A 21,694-nucleotide genomic window follows, 5' to 3' on the forward strand; every position below is an offset into this window, starting at 1 on the left:
TGATAGACAGCATCCTGACAAATGAGCGTGCGCAAGATGTTTAACTGAGTGCACATGCGCTGAAGCCGCAGCTCTCTTCCCTCCCTATTGACAACGTCAATACAATCGCCGTGGATGATCCCAATCCATGCAATCGAACCGATCAAATTCCTCAGGATCAAAGTCGTAATCATAAACATCCTTAGCACCAGGCTGGAAATTCGGATCTTGGCCCTCAAGATACGGTCCACGAGCATTCCACCAATCGCAAGGTATCTCGCACTTGCATACCGGGGGCCTGTACGAGTTGTTAGCAACGTCAACGCCATTTCGCGATGTGAGGTACTCACAGTCTTTGCCACGGCGTAGCCTGTATCCGTGCGATCGATCCGGCCTTGGAATCACTTAGTTTGTCTAGAGTACTGAGGGCAAAGTTAAACTCCCACATCATTCGTATCCGTCTCTTGACGTGGCCAGAGAACGTGACGCGGGGTATCTGTCTGATATCCGCCCACGCCAGTGTGAAGAACCAGTGGACGAAGACTTTTTGGCACGAGACTACTTTCGTACCCCTGTTTCCTGCGATATTAAGCCAAGGGTCCAATGACCTCCACGTATTACCAGGACCAATCCGTATAGGCGGACGGGTGGTGAAGTGGAGATGCAGATGGAATAACGTTGGTATCTCGCGCAGTTGGGCGATTGCGGGTGTCATCTCGTTGTCCAATTCGACAAAACCCTGATGGCGTTCGCACTTTAGGCCGAGGAAGCGGAAGTAGTCCGACGTGGAGAGATTGAGTTCGATACGACGCATAGCATGGTAGGGGATGAAGACATGTGGCCAAGTGGGGCATATGGAAGGGTGATGATACCCATTGAGCAATGCTGTCGTGCGCTCCCATGTGGCCTTTTTGACTTCATAGCAGATTTGCTGACAGGTGAGAGCAAGTGTGTTCGGTTGGATTTGATATTCGCTTTCGCCAACACTCACTTTCCCAAAGCGATGTATGTCTATGAAGCGGCGCTTGGGGCGCGACAATCTGACATGCTGGTTTCCGTCGGAATCGCCCTTGCTCAGCGATAAACATATGTAGGGGCCGATGACTTGATCGTATACGAGGTATCGGAGTTCTTCGGGAAGGTCGAGGAAGCGGAAAGCTCGGCCGTTGGACTTCCACCAGTCGGCCATTGTAAGAGGAGCGGGGTTGAGTGACTCAAGATCTTCGGCCATCCAAGTGAGAAACGGTATCCAACGGGGGTGTACATCAATCTCCAGAGCGATTTCATGAGTAAGTCTTGGAGGCTCTGCGGACTCTGACTCGTGGCGGTCGGCTTTTTTCCTGGAAGGGCCCCCCAGAGGGTGGTCTGTAAGGTCATGCTTGCTATATGAGGATATGTCCTGCTCTAATAGGTTCAAACATACGTTAACATTGGCCGTCTTTTTCCAGAATTCGAAGTCGGTGCGGTGCCGATGACGGATGCACGCTGCCACTGCGTGCTTTAGAGACTCTTTCTTTGAATCGTCAGGTTCATCTTCCAGATGAGAGGCAATTCCATAGCATCGAGTCAACCATTCTTGCAACGTGAGCCACTCGTCTTCTTGATTGATCTGCGGGTGTGGTGTTTGCTCCGCGAGCAGTGTAGACTTCAAAGACTGTCTCCGTACACCGAGGAGTATATCCTCTGCCCCAGGTTGGATGAGTCGTATGGTGGTCGATGATGACGTGGAAGCTGTTGAGCGCTCGACTCGCAGTCCTATCGAGTTCAACCTGAACCTCAGACTCTTTTGTTGCTGGTCCTTGATGTACGTCTCAATCTCGGTAATAGTGTCGGTCTAGACCTGCTGTCAGCATAGCCACTTTTACGATGATCCTCAAGCTAGCGTACGATCAGAGTGCGCAAAGTTCTTCGTTCCTTCATCGCAGCGATCTGCGTGGGTCTGGACTTGGGCGGAGGTTTAGGAGCCATTGCGGCTTTGCTCGGTGGATTGTACGGGTATTGGTGTACTTGTCGAGAAGCTGGTACCGAAAGTAAAGCAGGTGGGGGCCGTGCTCCGCAAACGAGTGTACCAATGGGTGTCAGTAAATTGTTAGTTTTGCATATCCGACGAAATAAAGACAGACATGGGGCCAGTGCGACCGTGCACGGGGTACCGAGGGAGATGAAAGCTCGTAATTAAATGTTGTTGCGGCGCGGTTGAAAATGAATACGCCAGTATTTCATTGTGTGGTTGTTTGGGTATCGAAAACGTGGTAGCGCAAACGAGGCGGGACTGAGTGCCCAAACCTCAGTGTCGTCCAGTTTGCTGCTTCTTGGTTGATAGCAAGCGGCCTCGAGATTCCTGAGGAAATACCATTAATTTCCTCTTCAGTCTTCAGGCTCGGTCTCGCTATCAGGCGCAGGAGAGAGCGACGAACCCGAGCCAAAAGACAGCAGTGCGGATTCCTTCACTCTCGTCGACTGCGGAGTTTTACCGTGAGCCATCTCCAACACCTCAAGCAATCCCAAAAGCCTGTCCGAACTTTCCTGCAGCAGCTTTTTTGCTTGCTCTTCTTCCTCGGCGTTACCTCTCTTGCCTTTACCAGTGCCATATACACTACGTCGCGCTTGAATACCAGCCTCCATAGCTTTGCGAAGAGCCTGGTTAGGAGCGAGAGCATTGTTCTTCATCATGTGCATGAACAACTGTTCCAGTATGAGTGAGATCTTGGTGTTTGCTGCAAAGCTTTGCGTTGTTCCTTTCAGTGGAAGAAGAGTCTTTTCGAAATCCTGTTGAATAGGGTCTCGGAGAAAGAAGCTCGGTGGCTTGCTGGCTATCATACCATGTAGAAGGTTCGCGGTGAAGGCGACTCGAATGTCGTCGGGTAGCTTCATCGTAGACAAAAGCACCTGAAAGGTCATAGTCGGGACCTGACTGAACTCTTCCAAGATGTTGTCGCAGAGGTCATATATCCGGGTGAAGAGTTCCGGTAGCTCTACGGCCACTTCGGCGAGCTGTTTGTTGTTAGTTGTCGTCGACTCCGACCAAAAAGGTACCTACGAGTGCTATGAGACGCTGCCGCAGCTCGATCGCGTCCTGTCCGCCAAGGCGCTCTATGGCGTCGTGTACGTTCCTAATCCCTTTGTCGCTAGTCTCCGAAGACGTGTCGTCGCCACTCTCATCCCCGCCGTCGTCCGATGCGTCCTGCATATCTTCGTCGCTACCATAATCCGCCAACTCCCCAGTCTCGAAGTCAACCTCACCCACTGGCTGGTCTTCATTTCTTTTACGCCGCGGCTCTGCTGTCTCTCTCTCCCAGACTTCCGGGTAGTCTTTGAGCGATTCGGGTGTCGCTGTTGCAAGTACAGCTCTGATGATGCGGCGCCTCTTTGCGCGGTTCATTGTTGTCTCGTCGCCGGCTATGTAGTGCCAGAGGAGACTCTGCTGGAGGGTTGTCTCGTCGCTCGCTCCCTCTTGGTTGCTTTGCTTGACGCAGACATCCCAATCGGCTTCGAGGAAGTCGAGCATGACCCTCAGCCACAATTTCCACCGACTCCACCGTTTCTTGTGCTTTATCGCGCAATTGAACGCCCATCCCACAGCATGCCAGAAGTCGTCTGCGCGATACCACAGGCTCTTCTCGTTGGCAGCCTCGCCCGCTATTCGCTTGATGTCGCTGCTCAGCTGGGGTGACAGACTTGCACTCGCTCTATAGCTGGGAGCGCTCCTCCGGTTGCGTTCTCTTGGGAACATGAAGGCTTTCCTTATCGTTGGGTATGCGGGGTCGTCTATCGTCGTGTGCACGCATTGTAGATATCGCAGCGCAGCATTTGAGCCCTTGGCTGCATCTCGCGATTGCGCTTTGGTGGTGAATCTGGGGTCGGCGACCATGGAAGAGGCGAAGGCGATGTATGCCGGCGGTGCGAGAAAGCCTATGTTTGGCTGCGCAGGTCTCGATATGCTTGTGCCGGCGGCGAGGAGGCTATAGAGGAAGTCATAGCCGCTGGCATCTGAGTCAGTGTAAGCTTGATAATTCGCAACAGATGGTGTCGCATACATTGACCGCCCTCGAGGTAGGCTTTGGCATGGTTGGTGAGCTCGTAAGACGCTTGCTTGGTAGGCCGGCGTTGCTTGTGCCGTGGTCGCGCGCTCACAGCTTCGAGTGCAGCGGATCGCGCATGTCCATTGGTAGGTGCGGAAGAGTTCGACGTCTTGGAGCCAGAAGCTGGTGTTGCGAGTTTCGCCATGGACGCGATAGTTGTGCTGAGGTGCTAGTGTGGGGGAGTTGCTGCAAGGTCAGACGCGCCCGCGTCTAAGCGCGCTTTCACGTGGCAGGCGATGGCATCACTACATGGCCTCAGCGTCCGTCTGAAGCTGCGAACGACGAAGACTTAGGCTTCACAACACATCTCAACATGTACCAAAAAAGAGTGCAGACTACTACAGTTGAACGGAATGTAACATGTAGTCAGCCTATGAGGTGGGCAAAAAGAGAAAGACATAAAGAAGGGCAAAAAGATCGTTTTCTTCCGGTAACGTCAACGTACATCTCAAGCTGCGTAGACTGAAGCTTTGCGACAAATGTGAACATACGACGAAAGCTGCAGGTTACTCAGATTGATATAGCATCTGACCACCTTGAGTTTTGCGACGCCGGCAAAAAGAAGATGTTGGCAAAAAGAATGCAACGGCAAAAAGATCGTTTTCTTCCGGTACCGGGAATCGAACCCGGCTCTCGTCGGAAGCTGACACAATTGACTCATGAAAGCGACGGATGCTAGCCGATACACCATACCGGACTTTGATGAAACATTGACAAAAATGATAATTTATATTGAGGGATGGAGCTACCAGAGCAGTCACAAGGCACGAACGCCAGCGGGGCTATGTGCCCACTCACAGACAGGTCCTGGGCATACGCTAGATGCACTAGCAAGCTCAGGGTCTAGTGTCCTAGAGATAGGTCTACAGACACTGTCGCAGGCTGCCATACAGCCAGTCATCATGCAGCAAGAGACATTTGAATCAAACAGTCCTTTAAGTGGAGTTCCGACAATGGCACATAACACGAGCAATATATTGCGCAGCCTTCTTTCAGCCGACTTGAAACGAAGATCATTGAAGTGGCGTTCGCCGGAGGCTCGGTGCTTGCAGGTTTCGTCGGAGGGCTCGGCAAACTCCAGCGTTCCGCCCGCATTTGAGAATCATCACCACTTGCCCTCGACCAAGAATAACACACCTTTTTACCATTGATCAACATCTTTCGTATCGCATTGCATGTTCAAAGGTGAAGGTGTATATTGGATTAGGGAACATGCACTTACCTTACGTCCTTCATTACACTTGCTCTATCTAGTTCGCAAGAAGTTGAGCGAGCAGTGCCTCTAAGGTGGTGCCGCCATGACTTACTTCGAAGAAAGCGCATTAGCCAATCTTACGAGGCCGGACGCAATACTCTTACGAGTTTCGCGACTTAGCATGTCGTTTGAAGCGACTGCGGAAGGATCATGAGGGAGCAGGTGGGCTGTCCAACAAGAATGGGGCGCGCGCCTGCTGGATTCTGTGCCCGCCCAAGTGAGGGAAGCCGCGTCCTGCTCCAACAGGATACGCCCCCAACGCGCCTGCTTGCTAGAAAGATGTCGTCACATCAACAGCATAACGGTGAGTGCGGTCGTACTCAAGCTTCGTCCTTCGCATCTTCGTCCTACAGTCCACGAGTAAGTCTCGATTCGAGCGCCGAGGTATGTCGACCGCCAGCGACCGTAAGAGACAGGCTACACTGTCTTTCAGTGGACAAGGTGTACGGCTGGCAGAAGACCCACAGCCAAAAAGGTGAGATGCGCTTTCCTATGATCGTTACCGATAACCGCTAACTATCAGTAGGAAGCGAGTACCAAAAGCCAAGGACACGAGGCCAACAAAGCAAGCAGCCTTTGCCTGGGGTCGATCATCACAGACTCTGCCACTTGAGGATGCAGGCGTCGACGGCAAGCGGGCAGCCGCCAGCGACAACACTATGGCCAACGAGGCAGCAGCCATCATCGACGACGCGAGTAAGACCAGCGAGTCAGCCTTCGCCTGGGATCGAGCATCAACGACTATGCCACTCCAGCATGCAGCCGTCGACAGCAAGCGGGCAGCCGCCAGTGACAACACAATGGCCAACGAGGCAGGAGCCATCATCGACGTCGCGAGCACGACCCAGCATTTAGACGTATGGGTAGACGAGGATGACCGAGTCATGTTGGTGCAAGACGTCACCCGGGCAGATAACGTAAAGGACACCTGGGCTGGTGGAGAGCATGGCGCTATCTTGCTCGATGACGGCGATTATCTCGACACGAACGACATGACTCCAGATGAAATAGCTGCATGGGCGACGCACATGGATACTGAGAACACCGCATGCATCAACGTTCCTTCGGAAGCCAGACTCGCTGCAGTGCGGGCAGAAGTGCTGCAAGCTCTAGCCATGATGACCTGCGGGGCGCGGGAGTTCCTAGAAGAGACTGAGTATGGCCTGGAGTACGGACAGGATACCTTCAACATGCCCGGCTTATTCCAATCATTCAAGAAGGAAGAGGCGAGGCGAAGCGGCATGGTAGAATCCCATATCGTCTCACCGTCAGGATATGCGACGTCCCTGTTGCATCTGCAGCTGCACTACCCAACGTTCACGACAAAGCATCTCAACGACGGTCAGACGCTAGACGCGACCAACTGTTGCATCCGAATCCTCATCGAGAAGGGCTTCGTGGCGAGCAACACCTATTGGTTTGAAGCGTACTTCCGCCGTCTGAGCGCGGCGTCCGTACGTCACCTCGCGAATGTTGCCGACGGGTGGAAAGAGGAGGTGAAACAACTGCATGACGAATTTGCCTACAGATGTCAGTCGCTGTCGAAGAAGGCCCTACTAGTATTTGGCGCCTTTAGCAGAAAGCGCTTCCATGAGCGACACAACGTGGAGAATATCACAGTTCGACTATCATGCGGCAGCACGACGCTCATGGGCATAGTGCGCAACAACGCCCAAAAGATTCTGTTCGTCGTCGTGTACGCCTGGCATCCGGAATATCTACTAAGGAACCGAACCACGGCAGTCGGTCGACAGTACGACGCAGCTTTGAACATTGCTGCGGCATTGAGCGGCGTAGACACCAAAGCAGGGTACTTCGAAGCCCGAGCAGCGAGAACGCATGAGAAGAGCCGAAGAAGCCCAACCCAGAGCAAGTCGACAATCTCTCAGCCCCCTCCATCCCTAGCTCTCGTGACCGCCACAGAAAGAGAAAGAGAGAGGAAGAACAGAGCCAACGAAGCCGAGGCGCTCAAGAAAGAGCCCACTCAAAAGACACTGCGATATCGGAGAACTGAGAATCACACCAGAGACGTGCCCCTTCACATCTACAGACTGAGCGGCCTGGCGATTATCTTGACTGCAAGATTAGATGACGCCTTTCGGCAACGTGGATACAAACAGTGTTATTCCGTTTTCTGCACTCTAAAACAGTTGCCAGCTGTATACAACGGGTTATTACGAGTGCACCGAACGATGCCAGGAACGTGGAGTACCTCCTGAGTACCGCCTTGGTACCACGGCAGTACAGTGTTAGTCCCTTGTAGACTGCACCTGGAGGGGAACTATGATGCTATCATATACATAATTAGCTACCGATTATCTGAAACATTGGCCTACACAACTCACTTGGGTCTCAACCCCACTCAGTACAATGTCTTGGTCATAACGAAAGACACATGTCTGACCCGGAGCAACATGTCAGGCAGAGCATACATCTTCATCTCTATAAGGGGGCAATCAGAATGTCAAGATTGGAGCAATCATCAGCCAAACCGCCCAGCACCCAAGAAGAAAGTACCCTCGCCATCGCATCCCAGCACCCCAATACCCGCACCAATGTCTCAACCAACCACACTGCCTATCCGACCAAAAGCCACATCGAGAGCCCTCCCACCGCTAACCCCCTCCACACTCCTCCAACACTTCCCCACCCTCCCCGTATGGGCCGCCCAAGCATATCAAGAAATCCACCACGCAGTCCACATCTTCAAGACCCTCCAAGGCGCCACCAGAAACACGCCAATCCGACTCTCACCCGAAGCCCGCGCACTGCTTAACATCGCCGTCCTGCCTATGCCAGGCTACAAATACGGCAACAACAGAGGGCAGATGCTGGATCGTGATGTGAGTATACGAGAGTTATTTGAGGACGAGAAGAGTTTTGAGTGCGGAAAAGAGCAGGTGGTGTTGGTGAGATTAGGGAGGGAGTGCGAGAGGTTGTGGATGGGGAGATGGGATGAAGATGGGATTGAGGGTTGGACGGGGGATGTTGTTTTGAATCGATAGGCTGGGATGGTGTCTCGGGTAGCATCCGTCGCTTTCATGATTGATGCAGTAGATGGTGATGCAAGAAATGATATGCACATGTATTGCTTGCCGCTGCTTCACTGTCGAATGCACGTTCTTTTGAGGTCGCGCGAAACTTCCTGCGATACGCCAAAGTCAAGTCATACGGCGGTCGTTCGTAGAGGAAAGCGCCAGATTTGGTCTTTCAGAGTATTCAAGCTCGATCTGATAAGATGAGCATGAACAAGTGCCTGATTACTCACGCGACGAGCAGTGTTGGCAGGAGCTACCCCTCATGCATCCCTGTCGCTTCCCGTAGTCGCTCCCTTTTCGGGCAAGCCTGGGCGCAATGACTCCACGTCCACGAACACTTGGTGCTGAGCTCTTCAGGTAGTAATTAACTCACCGTGAGATAATCTAAGTCCCCAAGATACAACTGCCGCAATGGCCACGTCACAGCAAAGCCTAGACCATCTAATCCTCTTCGTCCCCGCCAACCCAACAACGCAACTGCCCGAAGTCCCTCCATTCTTCTCGGACAACTTCACACTTACCCCAGGAGGCTTCCATGCTGACGGCGCGACATCGAATGTCTTGATTCTTCTCGCAGATGGGTGCTACATCGAACTCATCTCCTTCGTCAACCATTCCCTCGCGCCTGAGCATTGGTGGGGTCCAGACGCCAACTTCGTAGGCTGGAAAGACTGGTGCCTGACCAACTCGCTTTCGCCCGAGAAGAACTACGAGGCGGTGATAGAAAGTCACTCAAAACCGATCAAGGGTGGGAGAAAGAGGGCTGATGGAGTCGATGTAGCTTGGGCTGTCACCTTCCCCAAGGGAGAGAAGGGTGGACAGAGTGTTAGGGGCAGGGTGCCATTCTTCTGCCACGATATCACCCCTCGGGGTGTCCGCGTTCCAATCGACGATTCGAAGACGACTCATCAATGCGGCGCGATTGGGGTCAGCCGACTTACTATCATCGTGCGCGACCAGGCCCTGCTAGATGAGACTAGAAAAATCTACGACGCCGTCATCGGTAGTGCTGGTGAGAAGGTTGATGGAGGATATGAATTCAAGCTCAGGCGCGTGCATGAAGTGGAGACTCGTGACACCGGTGCAAAGATTATACTGCGCTTGCCAAAGGACGAGGAGGAGCAGGGACGCGTTAAAGAAAGGGGATTCTGGTATGGCGACGTAGTTCTAACAACAGACGCGAAGGCCGGAAAGTTTGGAGGCTCCGCGGAGAGGCTGGATAGTGGAGAAAGAGGTGGCGGGGTTGGCGGGGTGTGGCTCGAGCATGCCTGAGCGGACGGCGGTGGATGTAAGAGTGGAATATCAAGGGATCAGTGGGACCGAGATTGAGGCTGAACGATAATTTGGCGTATTTCGTACCGCCTGCCTGCGAAAATGCATGTGCCGGATGGAAAAACCCGCCGGAAGTTGACAACCTTGGAATTGGTCTGGGGTGGCGACCTGTGCTATAGCAAGGGATGCACCTGCAGGCCGGCGAAATGAAACCATGCTTGCACACACCCGTGGTACTACTGTGCTGCGTTGGCACAAAGCGCAGATCAAAGTGGTTATATCGCGCAGAAGCGCCATGGGCTTGTTCCTAGCCATGCAAGACTATATTCGCATTCGCAGTCGGGAGGATTTATGGATGTGTAAAGCTAAAGGTTGCATGTGCCCTAGTGGCGCTAGGCCGCAACCGGGCAACCGAGGGGAAACCCAAATTTGGCAGCTGCGATGATTGGCGGGTGCTGTCCGGTGGTTTGAGATGACTTGATCCACAAAAGATCGGGTTTTATCCTTAGGTAGGAGTATGGTGATGCGCATGTTTGTTCAAGACATGGCTTACTAACAAGGTGCAGTCTAGGAGATACACCATATGCCGTCCGGTCACGATAAGGTTATACAGCATAGTGCATGACTCGGGTTATTTGTGCGATGGCACTGCAGAGGTACATAGAAGGACGACGAGGACGACAGGACGGCGATCTGGAGGCGTTGATACGGCAAAAGAAAACACGCCAGCGCCCCAATCTTGGGTTCCTCGCTTACAAGCAGCGAGATGTCTAGAGCGAGAGCAGTAATTCTTCTCGGCGGAACTCGAATCGAAATTTTGAGGATGGCGGGGCTAGCTCGGACCACTGATAGCGGGCACGTGTCCCAAGGTTTGCTTTTGTGCTAAGGTGACAAAGTGAAGTGCCGGCAGGATCGCATTCGAGGCAAATTCCATGTCGACCTGTCTGGTCGCGCATGGGAAATTGCTGTGATGCAGTGTGCGAGTGGCCAGCGACGGCGGGATGCCGCTGAACGGCGGAGGGGACGACCGGCAGAGGGGCCCGAGGGCTAGCGCCTGCGGATCTGGACCGACGTCTGCCCAGCTGGAGTCAACGGCGACGCCGTCTACTTCTCTGCCCGCGCCCGTGGTCGAGGAAGTCACTATATGGGGCGCGGCGGAACCTTCGTCTCGACACTCGCCCCGTGGCGCGCCCCTGCAATGGCGGCGCACGCAGCAGAACCAGGGCAAATGCGCGGGCACGATGAGTATTGGCCATGCGGACTTGTGCACCGAAGCCAATCACTACGAGGTCGCTCCCGCCAAGGCGCAGCGTTCATCCCCAATCTTTGATTCCCATGACGCAGGCGGTTATTTTCATAAACACGATGCGAGATGCGCTGAGATGACTCTTGTTCCCTTACCACGCAGCGTGAGTTTTCGCGAGCGGCCCGATGCAAGACGACAGGCGACCTGGACCCCCTCCGGCTGGTCACCCCTCGGCCGGTCCCTACGGGTCGCAGTTCAAGGTCGCCATTCCACGCTTACCACCCCGACGCGCCCCGCCACCCACCACGCCCAAGTCGCGCCAGAGGGACAGAGTCCAGCGGGCATGTCGCAACTGTCACAAGCGGAGTGCGTTGCCATTGTCTTTTCCAACATCATTCACTGTCTCACGACTATCTAACACACGCTAGAGATCAAGTGTAGCGGCGGCCTCCCCCGCTGCAACTACTGCGACAAGACCGACAAGACATGTGTATACGAGCGCCCCAGGAAAGACCGTCTGGCGACGTCAGTTGAACGACCTGATTCCGAGTTCTGAAATTGACTCCCCCAGTGCCAAAGACCGCAACCATGCCCTCGTCTCCGTCCTCAAAGACCTCAGCTTGCGCGTCAGCGACGATGACCGACGTCGAATTGAAGATGCCCTCCAGGATGTGAGTACAGGACCTGCCAGCCGGATGCCACTGCTCAAACTAATACCGCCAAGTCAGATGACGAGGTCGGGTCGCCCGTCTCCATATCCTCTTCTTCGCGAGCATCCGCCCCTCATCCATTCTCTCAGCACTCGCGCATGCACCCCTTTGCCCCGTCCTCTAGCTATGTGCCGCTCGGAGCAGAAACCTCGCCTACGTCGGATCAGTCGCCCCTTCCTCGCATGGACGGTATTGTCCCGGAAGACTCTGGCGACGAAGACGGTGGCGAACTGCCCAATGTAGTCGAAGCAGGCTTCTTGGGCCAGATCTCCGAAGTACAGTGGCTACAGACGCTCAGGAGCAGAGTACAAGCTCTCGATACCGTTCTGCTTGGCCCACCTGACACCAATGCGCCACTCTCTCAGCCACCCTCGCCTACTTTCACTGCGTCACCCACCTCCCTTGCCACGACCCCGCTCGAACACATCGCTCTCACCAACTACTATCTCGATGACGAAGGCATCAAACTCACAGACTGTGGGAATCCCTTTGAGCTGCCACCAGAACATACTGCAGTACTGCTATTCCAGTGCTTCACCCAGACCATCCAAGGCTCCTTTCCCATCCTCCCCCCAACTATAGAGCATCAGCTGCAACAGTACTACACCTTGGTTCGGAACGGGCAGGCGATACATTGCCCGGAGAAATGGTTTGCGTTGGTCAACCTTGTTTTTGCAATAGGCGCCAAGTTTTCACATCTCATCCAGGCTGAATGGCGAGCCGACGAGCTGGATCACATCGTCTACTTATCGCGTGCCTTTCAATTGCTTAGCATGAATGACACAATCGTTGTCCTAACGACTCCGGATCTGCTCACAACGCAGGCAAGTCTGAGCTGCTGATTTTGTTTGACTATGCTAAACGTTTCAGGCTGCTGGACTCTTTGCGATTTATTACATGACTGCTGGCCATGTTAATCGGTACGTATGCGGAACATCTCTGCTCGTGATTACCTAGTTTATCCACTCTTCGTCTCTTGCTTAAATTGATGTGCTTGCATGCTAATATTGTGTCAGGGCTTGGGTAATGGTAGGCATGGCGATGCGATCGGCCTTCTCGCTCGGCCTTCACGTGCAACAAGATGATCAATCTGTCTCGGCCGCCCGAAGGCAGAGCATGGTCTGCACCTGGTGGAGTCTACATGCACTCGAGAGCATGCTGAGTTCGATTACGGGCCGGCCCAGCATTATACCCAACGAAGACATCACAACTCCGCTGCCCAGTGCCGTGAATAGCGATCAGACCCCAAGCGTACCTGTGTCCAACCTCGACTTTCTCGATGCCGATATCCACCTGAATCTCCTGACCCAGCAAATCATCTCCAACCTCTACACACAACGTAGATCAGCGCCATCATGGGACTACGTCCAGCAAATGACCATATCTCTATGCGAACACCTTGACAAGTGGGCATTTGAATACATTCCCCAAGTTCATTCAGAAGATAGGAACTCAGCTCGCATGCAACAACGCGACGTCTTCTTGATCAAACTTCAGTACTACCGACTGAAGGTTCTGACGACTCGTCCCTCACTCCGCCGTATTGAACGCTGCTTCCAAGCCGGAACCGATGACTTCAATTCGCTCGATCAGTCTGTGGCAGAGTCGTGCGTACAAGCGGCACGGGATGTCGCATCGCTTCTGGCGAACGAGCCTAATGTCAGGAGTCTATATGAAAAAGGGCCCTGGTGGACAATTGTCCACAACAGTATGTCGACACCTCAAATCCCCATATCACCTACTGACCAATTCATTACAGTCATGCAATCACTCGCCGTTCTCATGATAGCCATATCCTGCCCCGATCACTTCCGCGACACACTCCAAGCGTCTGTGCACAGCACACGGCAACTCGTCACCTCACTCCGCAGCATGTGCGACACAAACATGTTAGCGTCCCGCGCCTACCAGGTCGTATATTCGATAGTCAAGACGTCAAAACCGTACGTCTGGGCTGATATCGCGGACGCCTTCCCAGACGAGGTCATCATGGTGCTGCAACAACCAGCACCAGCAAAGGTCGATCCACAGTATCTGCCGTGGCCGGACAACGACCAACCAGCTGAAGCCTTGTTCCGTTATGAAATGGACAACTTCGGCAACTACCACTTCCACATGTTATGAGGACGGGGGATTACCTTTCGCGGCAAAACTACTGCAGCACCGACTGCACACACAATGATGCGATTGGTGGTGGACCCAGGATACTACATATCTGGCCCTTGCAGCATCGGTATCCAATTCGACGCTAGCGGCCGCTTTATCACAACCCACTCTCAAAAGGATCCTCACCTCGTCATCAGCGGGGTCAAAAGTCGCAATCAGGATAAGTTCGCATTCTAGAACACCGCCGGCTAAAAAACGGACAATTGGAGGACCAAACGGCCACGTTGTATGTGTCCGCCGAATGGGGCCCAACACTCGTCGCTACCGCAACATGACTTATGCGTGTTATACCCAAATACTATCTCGAACAGCGATGCAAGATGGAGGAAAGATGTTGTATCATAGCATCAGCATTCGCTTGTGCGTGTCATATTATCGGCCCGCATCGCATCGACGCGTTCGCGGGGTTAGGAAGAGGTGTACTACGCAAGTACATAGTATACCGTCCACGGAACAGTAATAGCAGGATAGTAATAAAAAAGCAATATTGGTTCATGACCAATGCATCTCCTTTGATGCAACAGCGGGGAACTTTCATATGAAGGCATACTGACAATGTCCATGTGACAGTTGTTTGATGCTGTAGGGATGCACTAGTAGGAGACTACCTAGGTAAGCCCCTATAGCCTAGACCCGTTTTGTTACTTCAGTCTTGCTAAAATCCAACAGGGCAAATCCAGCACAGGACCTCAAGACAGTCTGGCAGGTCTCAAGCCAGCTCCTCCCGCAGCATCTCCCATCTTCTCTGTATCAATCTCTCCAATGACGCTCTTCAGCAACTCGGGCACAATCTGCGCCGCATCGCCTTGGAAGAACCAGTCCCCATCGTACAGTCCTCCCGCAGGAACATCATTGGCGTCCATGTTGATGATGGCAACCCTCGCCCCCTTGCTGCGCGCAAGATCCACATACCCGGCTGCAGGATATACCTTCGCACTCGTCCCAATGACCATGATGAGATCGATATCCTCTTCGTCCTCGATAAACGCATCGACATCCTCCATAACCTTCTTAGGCAGTATTTCGCCAAACCAGACTACACCGGGACGTAGCAGGCCGTTTTTGCATTCGGGGCAATGGGGGAGGTGCTTGTAGTCGAGTTCTGGGATTTCGACATTGATGTCTGAGATGTCTAGTTCGCGGGCGGCAAGGGCAGCGTTTGTGGTTGGGTCGGATTCGTCGGTGGGTATGGCGAGAGCAGGGACGATGGGGTCGGTGTAGTTGTTCCGCTCCGAGTAGTTGCAGAAGAAGTCTGAGCACTTGAGGTCGAAGAGGGAGCCGTGCAGGAGTTTGAGCTGTTCGGCGGGGTGTTGAGCGCGCGGTGATAGGCCTAGGAGTGGCAGTGTTAGCTATGCGACTGCTGGGGTTTGAGGCCGAGACTCACCATCGACGTTCTGGCTCAGCGTGATAAATTGCTCCTTCTTCTTCGCCAGTTCGGCTAGGGCGTAGTGCGCGGGATTGGGCTTGGCTTTGAGGGCCATGTGCCGTCGGTAGCTGTAGAATTGCCACACGAGTCCTGGATCGCGCTCAAAGGCCTGGGGAGTTGCTAGTGAGGTCGCGTCATGCGTCCTCCACATACCCCCAGCACCTCGGAAAGTCGGTAGTCCAGAAGATGCCGATAGCCCCGCACCGAGAAGCGCGAGAATACGCGTCGACTTGGTCAGGTGTTGCTGGAAGCTCTCGAGGTCCTTGGGCGGAACGACGCTGGGTTGGGCGGCCGGCGAGGCCATTCTGCGGATGATGTTGGGCAGCGTCAGGGTGGAAGTGGTCTTCTTCGCAGACTGGGCGTGCGAAGAGGAGGAAGATAAGAGGCCGGGCGTGTCATGTGTGCGTTGTCTGTCCGACAGGCAGAAACGGGGGCCTGGAGGTGTTTGCGGGGAGGGGGGAAGCTGCGGCGGTAGTGGCACCTGCAAGGTACGTCAGGCTCCCCCACCAGCGGCCTAGCGCCCACCAGGCCGGGAAACCGATGCCTCTTCCGCCGAAGCTTGATTCGCCCGAGCCAACCTCTCCGCCAACGACCATGACTTTTGCCCTGAGATGGCTGCGACCGGCTGCACGCGTGCCATACCGGTGCGATGCTGCGAGACGCGTCGGGCGGGTGCAGCCCAGAGTCGGCGGCACGAGGGCGTATGCGGCCGCTGCTGTGCCCGCCGCTGAACTCCGTTTTGGCCAACCGCTCCATGAGACGCATCCACACCTACTCAAGGCTGGGGAAGGTGATGACCGCCCAAGCAACGTCTTACCCTCTACTAACATGCTGCAGTCACCCCCGGTATCACGGCCCTCGAGTACCACCAACGCCGCGCCGCCCTCGCCAAAGAACTGCCCCCAAACTCGACCGCCATCCTCGCCGCAAACGACCTGAAATATGCGTCCGGCGCCGTCTTCTACAAGTTCCACCAGGACCCAGACTTCCTGTACCTGACAGGGTTCAGAGAACAGGATGCGCTGGCGGTAATAGAGAAACACGGGGATGGAGAACACACATTCCACCTGTACGTCCGGCCCAAGGACCCCAAGGTGGAAGCCTGGGAGGGCCCACGATCAGGCGTTGAGGCCGCCGAAGACGTCTTCAACGCCGACGTGAGCGGCAGTATTGACGACCTACCCCGTCTGCTTCCCGACATAGTCAACCGCGCGCAAGCCATATACACCGACCTCCCCCAATCCCGCGTGTCCAAGAACCTACTATCACGGTACCTCGCCGGCGCAGAGCCCTCACGCACAGGCGGTATCTTCAATGTCTTCCGCGACGCACCCGCAAGCGTGCGACCCCTCCGCCCTCTCGTCAACGAACTCCGCCTCATCAAGTCCGAAGCCGAGATCACAAACATGCGCCGTGCAGGCCAGCACTCAGGCCGTGCCATCACAGACGCAATGCGACAGTCCTTCACTACGGAGAAAGACCTGGATTCCTTCCTCGACTACTGGTTCAAGCAAGACAACTGCGACGGCCCGGCATACGTCCCTGTCGTAGCCGGCGGCATCAACGCAAACACCATCCACTACGTCTCCAACGACATGCTGCTCAACCCCAAAGAACTCGTCCTGGTTGACGCAGGCGCCCAGTACGGCGGCTACGTCACGGACATAACGCGCACATGGCCTGTATCCGGCAAATTCAGCCCCGCCCAACGCGATCTCTACACCCTCCTGCTCGCAGTACAAAGATCTTGCATCTCGCTCTGCCGCACAGATTCAAACTTCACTCTCGACAAACTACACCATACAGCTTCCAGTTCTCTAGCTGCCGGTCTGAAGGACCTCGGCTTCGACATGGATGCCGATGCTATCCAAACGCTCTTTCCACATCACGTGGGCCACTACGTTGGTCTCGATGTGCACGACTCCCCTGGTCTGAGCCGTAGTAGGAAATTTGAGAAGGGCATGTGTGTTACCGTGGAACCCGGTATCTATGTCCCCAATGAAGAGCGGTGGCCCAAATGGGCGCGCGGCATAGGCATGAGGATTGAAGATAGCGTTTGTGTGGATGACGAGAGTCCGTATGTCCTCACTACCGAGGCGGTCAAGGAAGTCGTCGATATAGAGGCGTTGAGGGGGACGGAGACGAAGTTGTAAATGGGAATCGTGATATCCGCTTTGATCCTTTTGTGATGAAACATCCTTGGTATTGCTTGGTGACCATAAGGGGAAGTGAGGCTTACACAAGTACGAAGTCGTCTGCACTCCCTTCATCCCAAGTTACTTCCTCGCCGCGCATAGCGCCTTCAAAGTAGCACTGGCCCATCAAGCGATAATAACCATTTGCAAGACGACGAAGCACAAGAGGTACTTTCGAGCCGTGGATGATGCATATCACATCCCCCTCGTTGACTGTATCATGTGCGAGACCAAGCCTCCAGCCGCGGCCCACTACCAATTGTCGTCCCCAGGCAATCCGAGCGTGATCGCGGAGTTGAGTCGCCTTCGTCTTCCAAGACTTGGTAGGTTTCGATGGCTGAGTATCCTGGAGTGCAGCAAGTGCATGCAGGTAATCGTATGTTTGTAGCAAAACTTGTGTGTCGGCGGTAGACAGCCCGTCCCGGCTGTAGTCCGATGTTGTTCGGTTGAATACGAATGAGCCGTCTGCTAAACACGTTCTTAATATGTGCTCTCTTGATGGTATAGTGCGTCCTTCGGGCCAAATTTCTCGGAGAACATCTACCAAGCGCGCGATGTTGAGATAGGACTGTACGGGCCACTGATGGCGGCTTGTTGCTGGTTCTCTGTCGATCTGGGTGAAGGGTAGTGTATGCGTAACCTCACTGATTATCTTCCCTCTGAAAACCAAACAAGATGAAGGGATACCATCTCGTTTCTCCGGCTTATGCCGCATCCCGCGCGCGGCGTCGAAGTACGTATGATATTTCGGAAACACAAACGCCTCAGCTTTCAACCGTCGCGACCAGTCTGGAACCCAGGACGGGAGATCCGACCATCGCGTTTCATCGTCGTCCCGCCGATGCAGTACGCCCAAGAGATCCAGGCTTTCCGATGCTTCGACGATGGATCTAGTGACCATGACAGGAACCTCGTTCCAATCAATATGGTAATCCGGCAAGATACGCCTATGCGATTCATTCTGCAGTCCAAGGAACGCATAGATCACATCATGCTTATTCGTAGTCCTACACCTCGGCGCAAACAGCGAGAGAGAGTGGTAGAAAGACGTTTTTTCTTCCCCACCGCTGCTTTCACCTGCGACGCCCCGCCGTTGGTCTCGCAGGCGCATGATCTCGCTTAGTACAAGGTATCCCTGTAACTGTCGTAAACCGACGTAGTCTGCGGATGAGATGCGGTCTTCAGAACTTCTGAAGCGCCGGATAACGGCCCAGAGCTCATCGATGGGAAAGGGGGAGGAGGCGAGGAAGCAGGTGGCTTTGGGTGGTAGGACGGCTTCTTGGACTACCCAGGCTCTGCTGAACCAGGGGAGGGATAGTAAGGAGCGTACGAAGGATTGTTGACGGGGGAGGGAGAAGATGAGGGGTTTCTGGTCAGGAGGTACATGGTGGCTGTCTGTTGAGGAAAATGAAGACGAGGCGTGGAGCTGGGGTGCTACGAATGCGCTGTTTTCGAAGTAATGAGACATGGATTCGGTGTCCTGCACTTCTTGCCCGAGCCAGATTAGGACGCGTTGGCATCGGCTGTAGATTTCGCCCATGAGAGAGACTTGTTGGTTGCGGTCGGGGATGCTTGTTTGGTCGACACATAACTATGAGTGTCACGATAAAGTCAGTACAAGATTCCTATCTGTTCCATGATGAATGCCCTACCTGATCAACCCAAAGGTAGCCCGTTTGGCAATGAGGACGAATTCGCGTAAGTGTAGCGCGCAACGTGGGGGTGATGTTGACCAACATCCCCGACCCGAGGGTAAAGACGCAAGATTTATCTTGCTCGCCCCATACATAAGAGATTGTCTCGTAAGGAGGCGCTGCTTCCAAAGATACCTCAACAATATCAGGCTCTTGAATTGACTGCGAGGCCTCAGGAAGTCTGAGGAGCCTGATATGGCGCTCGGAGAGGGGCTTGTATGTGTGTGTGTTGGACATGGCTAGATGCTGCACTTGAGCTCAGACAAGAGTATGCGTAGCGGGTATGGCAGTGTATAGATGATGGGCTCTTACTCTAGTCGCATTGTCGTTCGAACCCTTTGCTGTAAACCATGTGACGTCGAAACCCCGCAGCTACGCAGTTGAGTGATGCTTGAATTCAGGTGTCGCATGGCTTCGAAGACATCTATTAGGCCATTGGATGTTGCAATTGTAGCAGTGGACAGGAAGCTGACTTTGCGTATCCCAGAGGCAGTAGAATCTAAGGCATATTGATAGTCAGTGTTGGTACCAGAACCAGGTGGTTGCGTGTAGTTGATGGGAAGGCAGTTGTTAGATGAGAGCTCCTTCCCTAGGTTTGCAAGGTGACGCTAGCGTTACCCCACTCTTGTCTCGCGATCTCTTGTCTTCCTCACCAACGCAGACTCGACAAACGGCACCGGCATGGTGGTCTTCCACAATTGCGAAGATCTTACAAGCAGTCACTTACGAGCCAGCTAATGACGATAGTAGATCAAGCTTTTGGCACTATTATTATTATGTATATCGTTACTCATGCAAGCTAAGACAAGAACGTCCATTCCCAACACTCCTAGTAAGTGTAGCAAAACGGTCCAGCTGTGGTATCCAGAAGCTCTTTCAGTTTCCTGTCACCCGCTAGCTTTCCAATATTGATCGTGTAGTCCAGTGTGACGTTCTGACCGCTGTAGTCGAACGGAACGATCGGCCCGCCAACCTGGTTGAGACGAGTCTTCAAATCCAGTTGCTGCCACTCCCAGAAAATGCGATCTAGATTGGCATGGTGCAAGTAGAAAAGCGGCTCTGCAGGCGAGTTTGCAGCGTTGCCAGCCTGGCCCAATGCACCACCAACACCGAAATGGCCACTTCCGTGGATGTTGGGTGCGCCAGATGTGGTGTCACCTTGCATCAAGCGGTCGAAGGTGGTGTAATCCGGTGCTTCGAGTTGCTTTGTTACGAGTTTGGGGTCTGCCCAAGTGTTCATGAGAGCGGGTATGAAGTCGCGGCGAAGACAGTCTGCTGGGCCGGGGTAGTTGACGGTGAATTTGGAGGCGACAAAAGGCCCGGTTTGAACGCAACCACCACCCGTACCGCCCTCCATACCGAACTCGTTTTGTCCAGGGAGGGGCTCAACCTTGTTTCCATTGCCGCCGAAACCGGTATCGGGAGAGAATATCTCGGAATCGTAAACGCGGGTAGAGGTAGGGTTGTGAGGCTCTGCATCCAGGGAGTAGTTCCAGTAAGGATGAGCACCAGTGTAGCCACATTCTTCACGGAGAGCCTTCTCGTATGTTGCGACAAAGTAACGATGCCATAGGATGAAGTGTCCTACGAAATGGATGTGATCGGCTTGATTGACGTGAACGGCCTGGTGATCGTCGAATCGATTTAGGGCGCCAGGGATCCCTGACACGGCTTTCTTGGTTGTCAAACATAGAACAGCATCGATATAGTTCCTTCTCTGTGGGATGGACAACTGTCTCCTGTGATGTCACAATGATTAGCGAAATTCTATCGTGTGCCAATGTGGGTCCATCTTACCATTCCTGTCGCTTGATAGGGTTCTTGCACACGGCAGAATTGGTTGGAGGAAGCGCTGCTGCAGTTGACAGTGACGCCAAGCAGAACGATGAAACAAGGAGCTGTAGTTTGACCATGGCGACTAATGTATCTGCCGTAGCGTTCGAGATCGATGACTGAAGGCAAGGTGAGTTGTAGCGACCTACTCACCCAGAGAACGATGGGTCTCAAGCTTTTATGTAGCCCTCTATCAGTCCACCAGCGCCGCTCAACGTGCATCTAAGCCTCGGTCTGCCCCGAGAAGAACGAGGCACTAACGTACGACGCTGCAAGGCGGCCACAAGGGCAGCAAATTCGGACCTGTATTTGGGTACGAGCTGTTGGATTCTAGTGGGATTTCCGGGTCTAGGAGGCTCTACACATGCATGGTGATTCAGGGTCTATGTGCGCCTATGTGGCACAGCAAATGTTGAGTCCAGAATATGCAAATTAAATACCGGTACTCAGGAAGCGACCGTGTACATGACTCGCTAAGCACGGGAACGCTGAATCAACTCGACTTGTCGAAGCCGAGAGTAAGAAGTCCGAAAGCGCCATGTGTGCATTTTTGCATCCAGCAGAAGACTTCGTTTGATCCAGATTAGGTAAGCGTCGCAAGAGACAGGGCTTGATCTGATCTGCGCACGTCGCCGTGTTGTTCGTTGCTGAGTGTGTATTTGGCTTCAGACGTAACCATCTCCCAGTGCTTGATGTTTCCAGGGACGGGAGCAACTTGGGCGCATGCAGCCGGTGGGCGCAAGGATTGAGAGCGAAAGCATCCTGCGGGATGATATGCAGCATCGGAGCTTTTGCCTA

At 53.8% G+C, this 21,694-nt stretch overlaps 8 protein-coding genes and 1 non-coding gene across 9 annotated transcripts; 4 read left to right on the forward strand and 5 right to left on the reverse strand.

Annotated features, from left to right (window-relative positions):
* Nucleotides 1-325: 325 nt before the first annotated feature.
* On the reverse strand, nucleotides 326-1,947 carry J4E88_003578 (uncharacterized protein; the record flags this gene model as incomplete). Its single annotated transcript, XM_049397228.1, has 2 exons — nucleotides 326-1,813; nucleotides 1,867-1,947. 2 exons carry the CDS (start codon nucleotides 1,945-1,947, stop codon nucleotides 326-328), a joined length of 1,569 nt encoding a protein of 522 aa, XP_049256616.1.
* A 399-nt stretch (nucleotides 1,948-2,346) lies between these two features.
* Nucleotides 2,347-4,206, reverse strand: J4E88_003579 (uncharacterized protein; the record flags this gene model as incomplete). The annotated part of the gene is made up of 3 exons (XM_049397229.1): nucleotides 2,347-2,973; nucleotides 3,020-3,969; nucleotides 4,017-4,206. The coding sequence occupies 3 exons, from the start codon at nucleotides 4,204-4,206 to the stop codon at nucleotides 2,347-2,349; spliced, it is 1,767 nt and encodes a 588-aa protein (XP_049256617.1).
* Nucleotides 4,207-4,666: 460 nt separating this feature from the next.
* Nucleotides 4,667-4,758, reverse strand: J4E88_003580. The gene has a single exon. It is a non-coding gene; the product is annotated as a tRNA-Glu (tRNA).
* Nucleotides 4,759-5,702: 944 nt separating this feature from the next.
* J4E88_003581 (uncharacterized protein) lies at nucleotides 5,703-7,535 on the forward strand (the record flags this gene model as incomplete). Its single annotated transcript, XM_049397230.1, has 2 exons — nucleotides 5,703-5,791; nucleotides 5,843-7,535. 2 exons carry the CDS (start codon nucleotides 5,703-5,705, stop codon nucleotides 7,533-7,535), a joined length of 1,782 nt encoding a protein of 593 aa, XP_049256618.1.
* Nucleotides 7,536-8,765: 1,230 nt separating this feature from the next.
* Nucleotides 8,766-9,626, forward strand: J4E88_003582 (uncharacterized protein; the record flags this gene model as incomplete). The annotated part of the gene is made up of 1 exon (XM_049397231.1): nucleotides 8,766-9,626. One exon carries the CDS (start codon nucleotides 8,766-8,768, stop codon nucleotides 9,624-9,626), a length of 861 nt encoding a protein of 286 aa, XP_049256619.1.
* A 1,589-nt stretch (nucleotides 9,627-11,215) lies between these two features.
* J4E88_003583 (uncharacterized protein) lies at nucleotides 11,216-13,706 on the forward strand (the record flags this gene model as incomplete). The annotated part of the gene is made up of 6 exons (XM_049397232.1): nucleotides 11,216-11,238; nucleotides 11,314-11,397; nucleotides 11,444-11,543; nucleotides 11,597-12,335; nucleotides 12,616-13,290; nucleotides 13,342-13,706. The coding sequence occupies 6 exons, from the start codon at nucleotides 11,216-11,218 to the stop codon at nucleotides 13,704-13,706; spliced, it is 1,986 nt and encodes a 661-aa protein (XP_049256620.1).
* A 731-nt stretch (nucleotides 13,707-14,437) lies between these two features.
* Nucleotides 14,438-15,478, reverse strand: J4E88_003584 (uncharacterized protein; the record flags this gene model as incomplete). Its single annotated transcript, XM_049397233.1, has 2 exons — nucleotides 14,438-15,078; nucleotides 15,133-15,478. 2 exons carry the CDS (start codon nucleotides 15,476-15,478, stop codon nucleotides 14,438-14,440), a joined length of 987 nt encoding a protein of 328 aa, XP_049256621.1.
* A 290-nt stretch (nucleotides 15,479-15,768) lies between these two features.
* J4E88_003585 (uncharacterized protein) lies at nucleotides 15,769-17,327 on the forward strand (the record flags this gene model as incomplete). Its single annotated transcript, XM_049397234.1, has 2 exons — nucleotides 15,769-15,964; nucleotides 16,012-17,327. The coding sequence occupies 2 exons, from the start codon at nucleotides 15,769-15,771 to the stop codon at nucleotides 17,325-17,327; spliced, it is 1,512 nt and encodes a 503-aa protein (XP_049256622.1).
* Nucleotides 17,328-19,892: 2,565 nt separating this feature from the next.
* On the reverse strand, nucleotides 19,893-20,976 carry J4E88_003586 (uncharacterized protein; the record flags this gene model as incomplete). The annotated part of the gene is made up of 2 exons (XM_049397235.1): nucleotides 19,893-20,802; nucleotides 20,861-20,976. The coding sequence occupies 2 exons, from the start codon at nucleotides 20,974-20,976 to the stop codon at nucleotides 19,893-19,895; spliced, it is 1,026 nt and encodes a 341-aa protein (XP_049256623.1).
* Between the last annotated feature and the right edge of the window lie 718 nt (nucleotides 20,977-21,694).

Source organism: Alternaria novae-zelandiae, assembly GCF_023758075.1.
Source record: "Alternaria novae-zelandiae strain BMP 2774 chromosome Unknown scaffold_6, whole genome shotgun sequence".
NCBI lineage: Eukaryota > Fungi > Ascomycota > Dothideomycetes > Pleosporales > Pleosporaceae > Alternaria > Alternaria novae-zelandiae.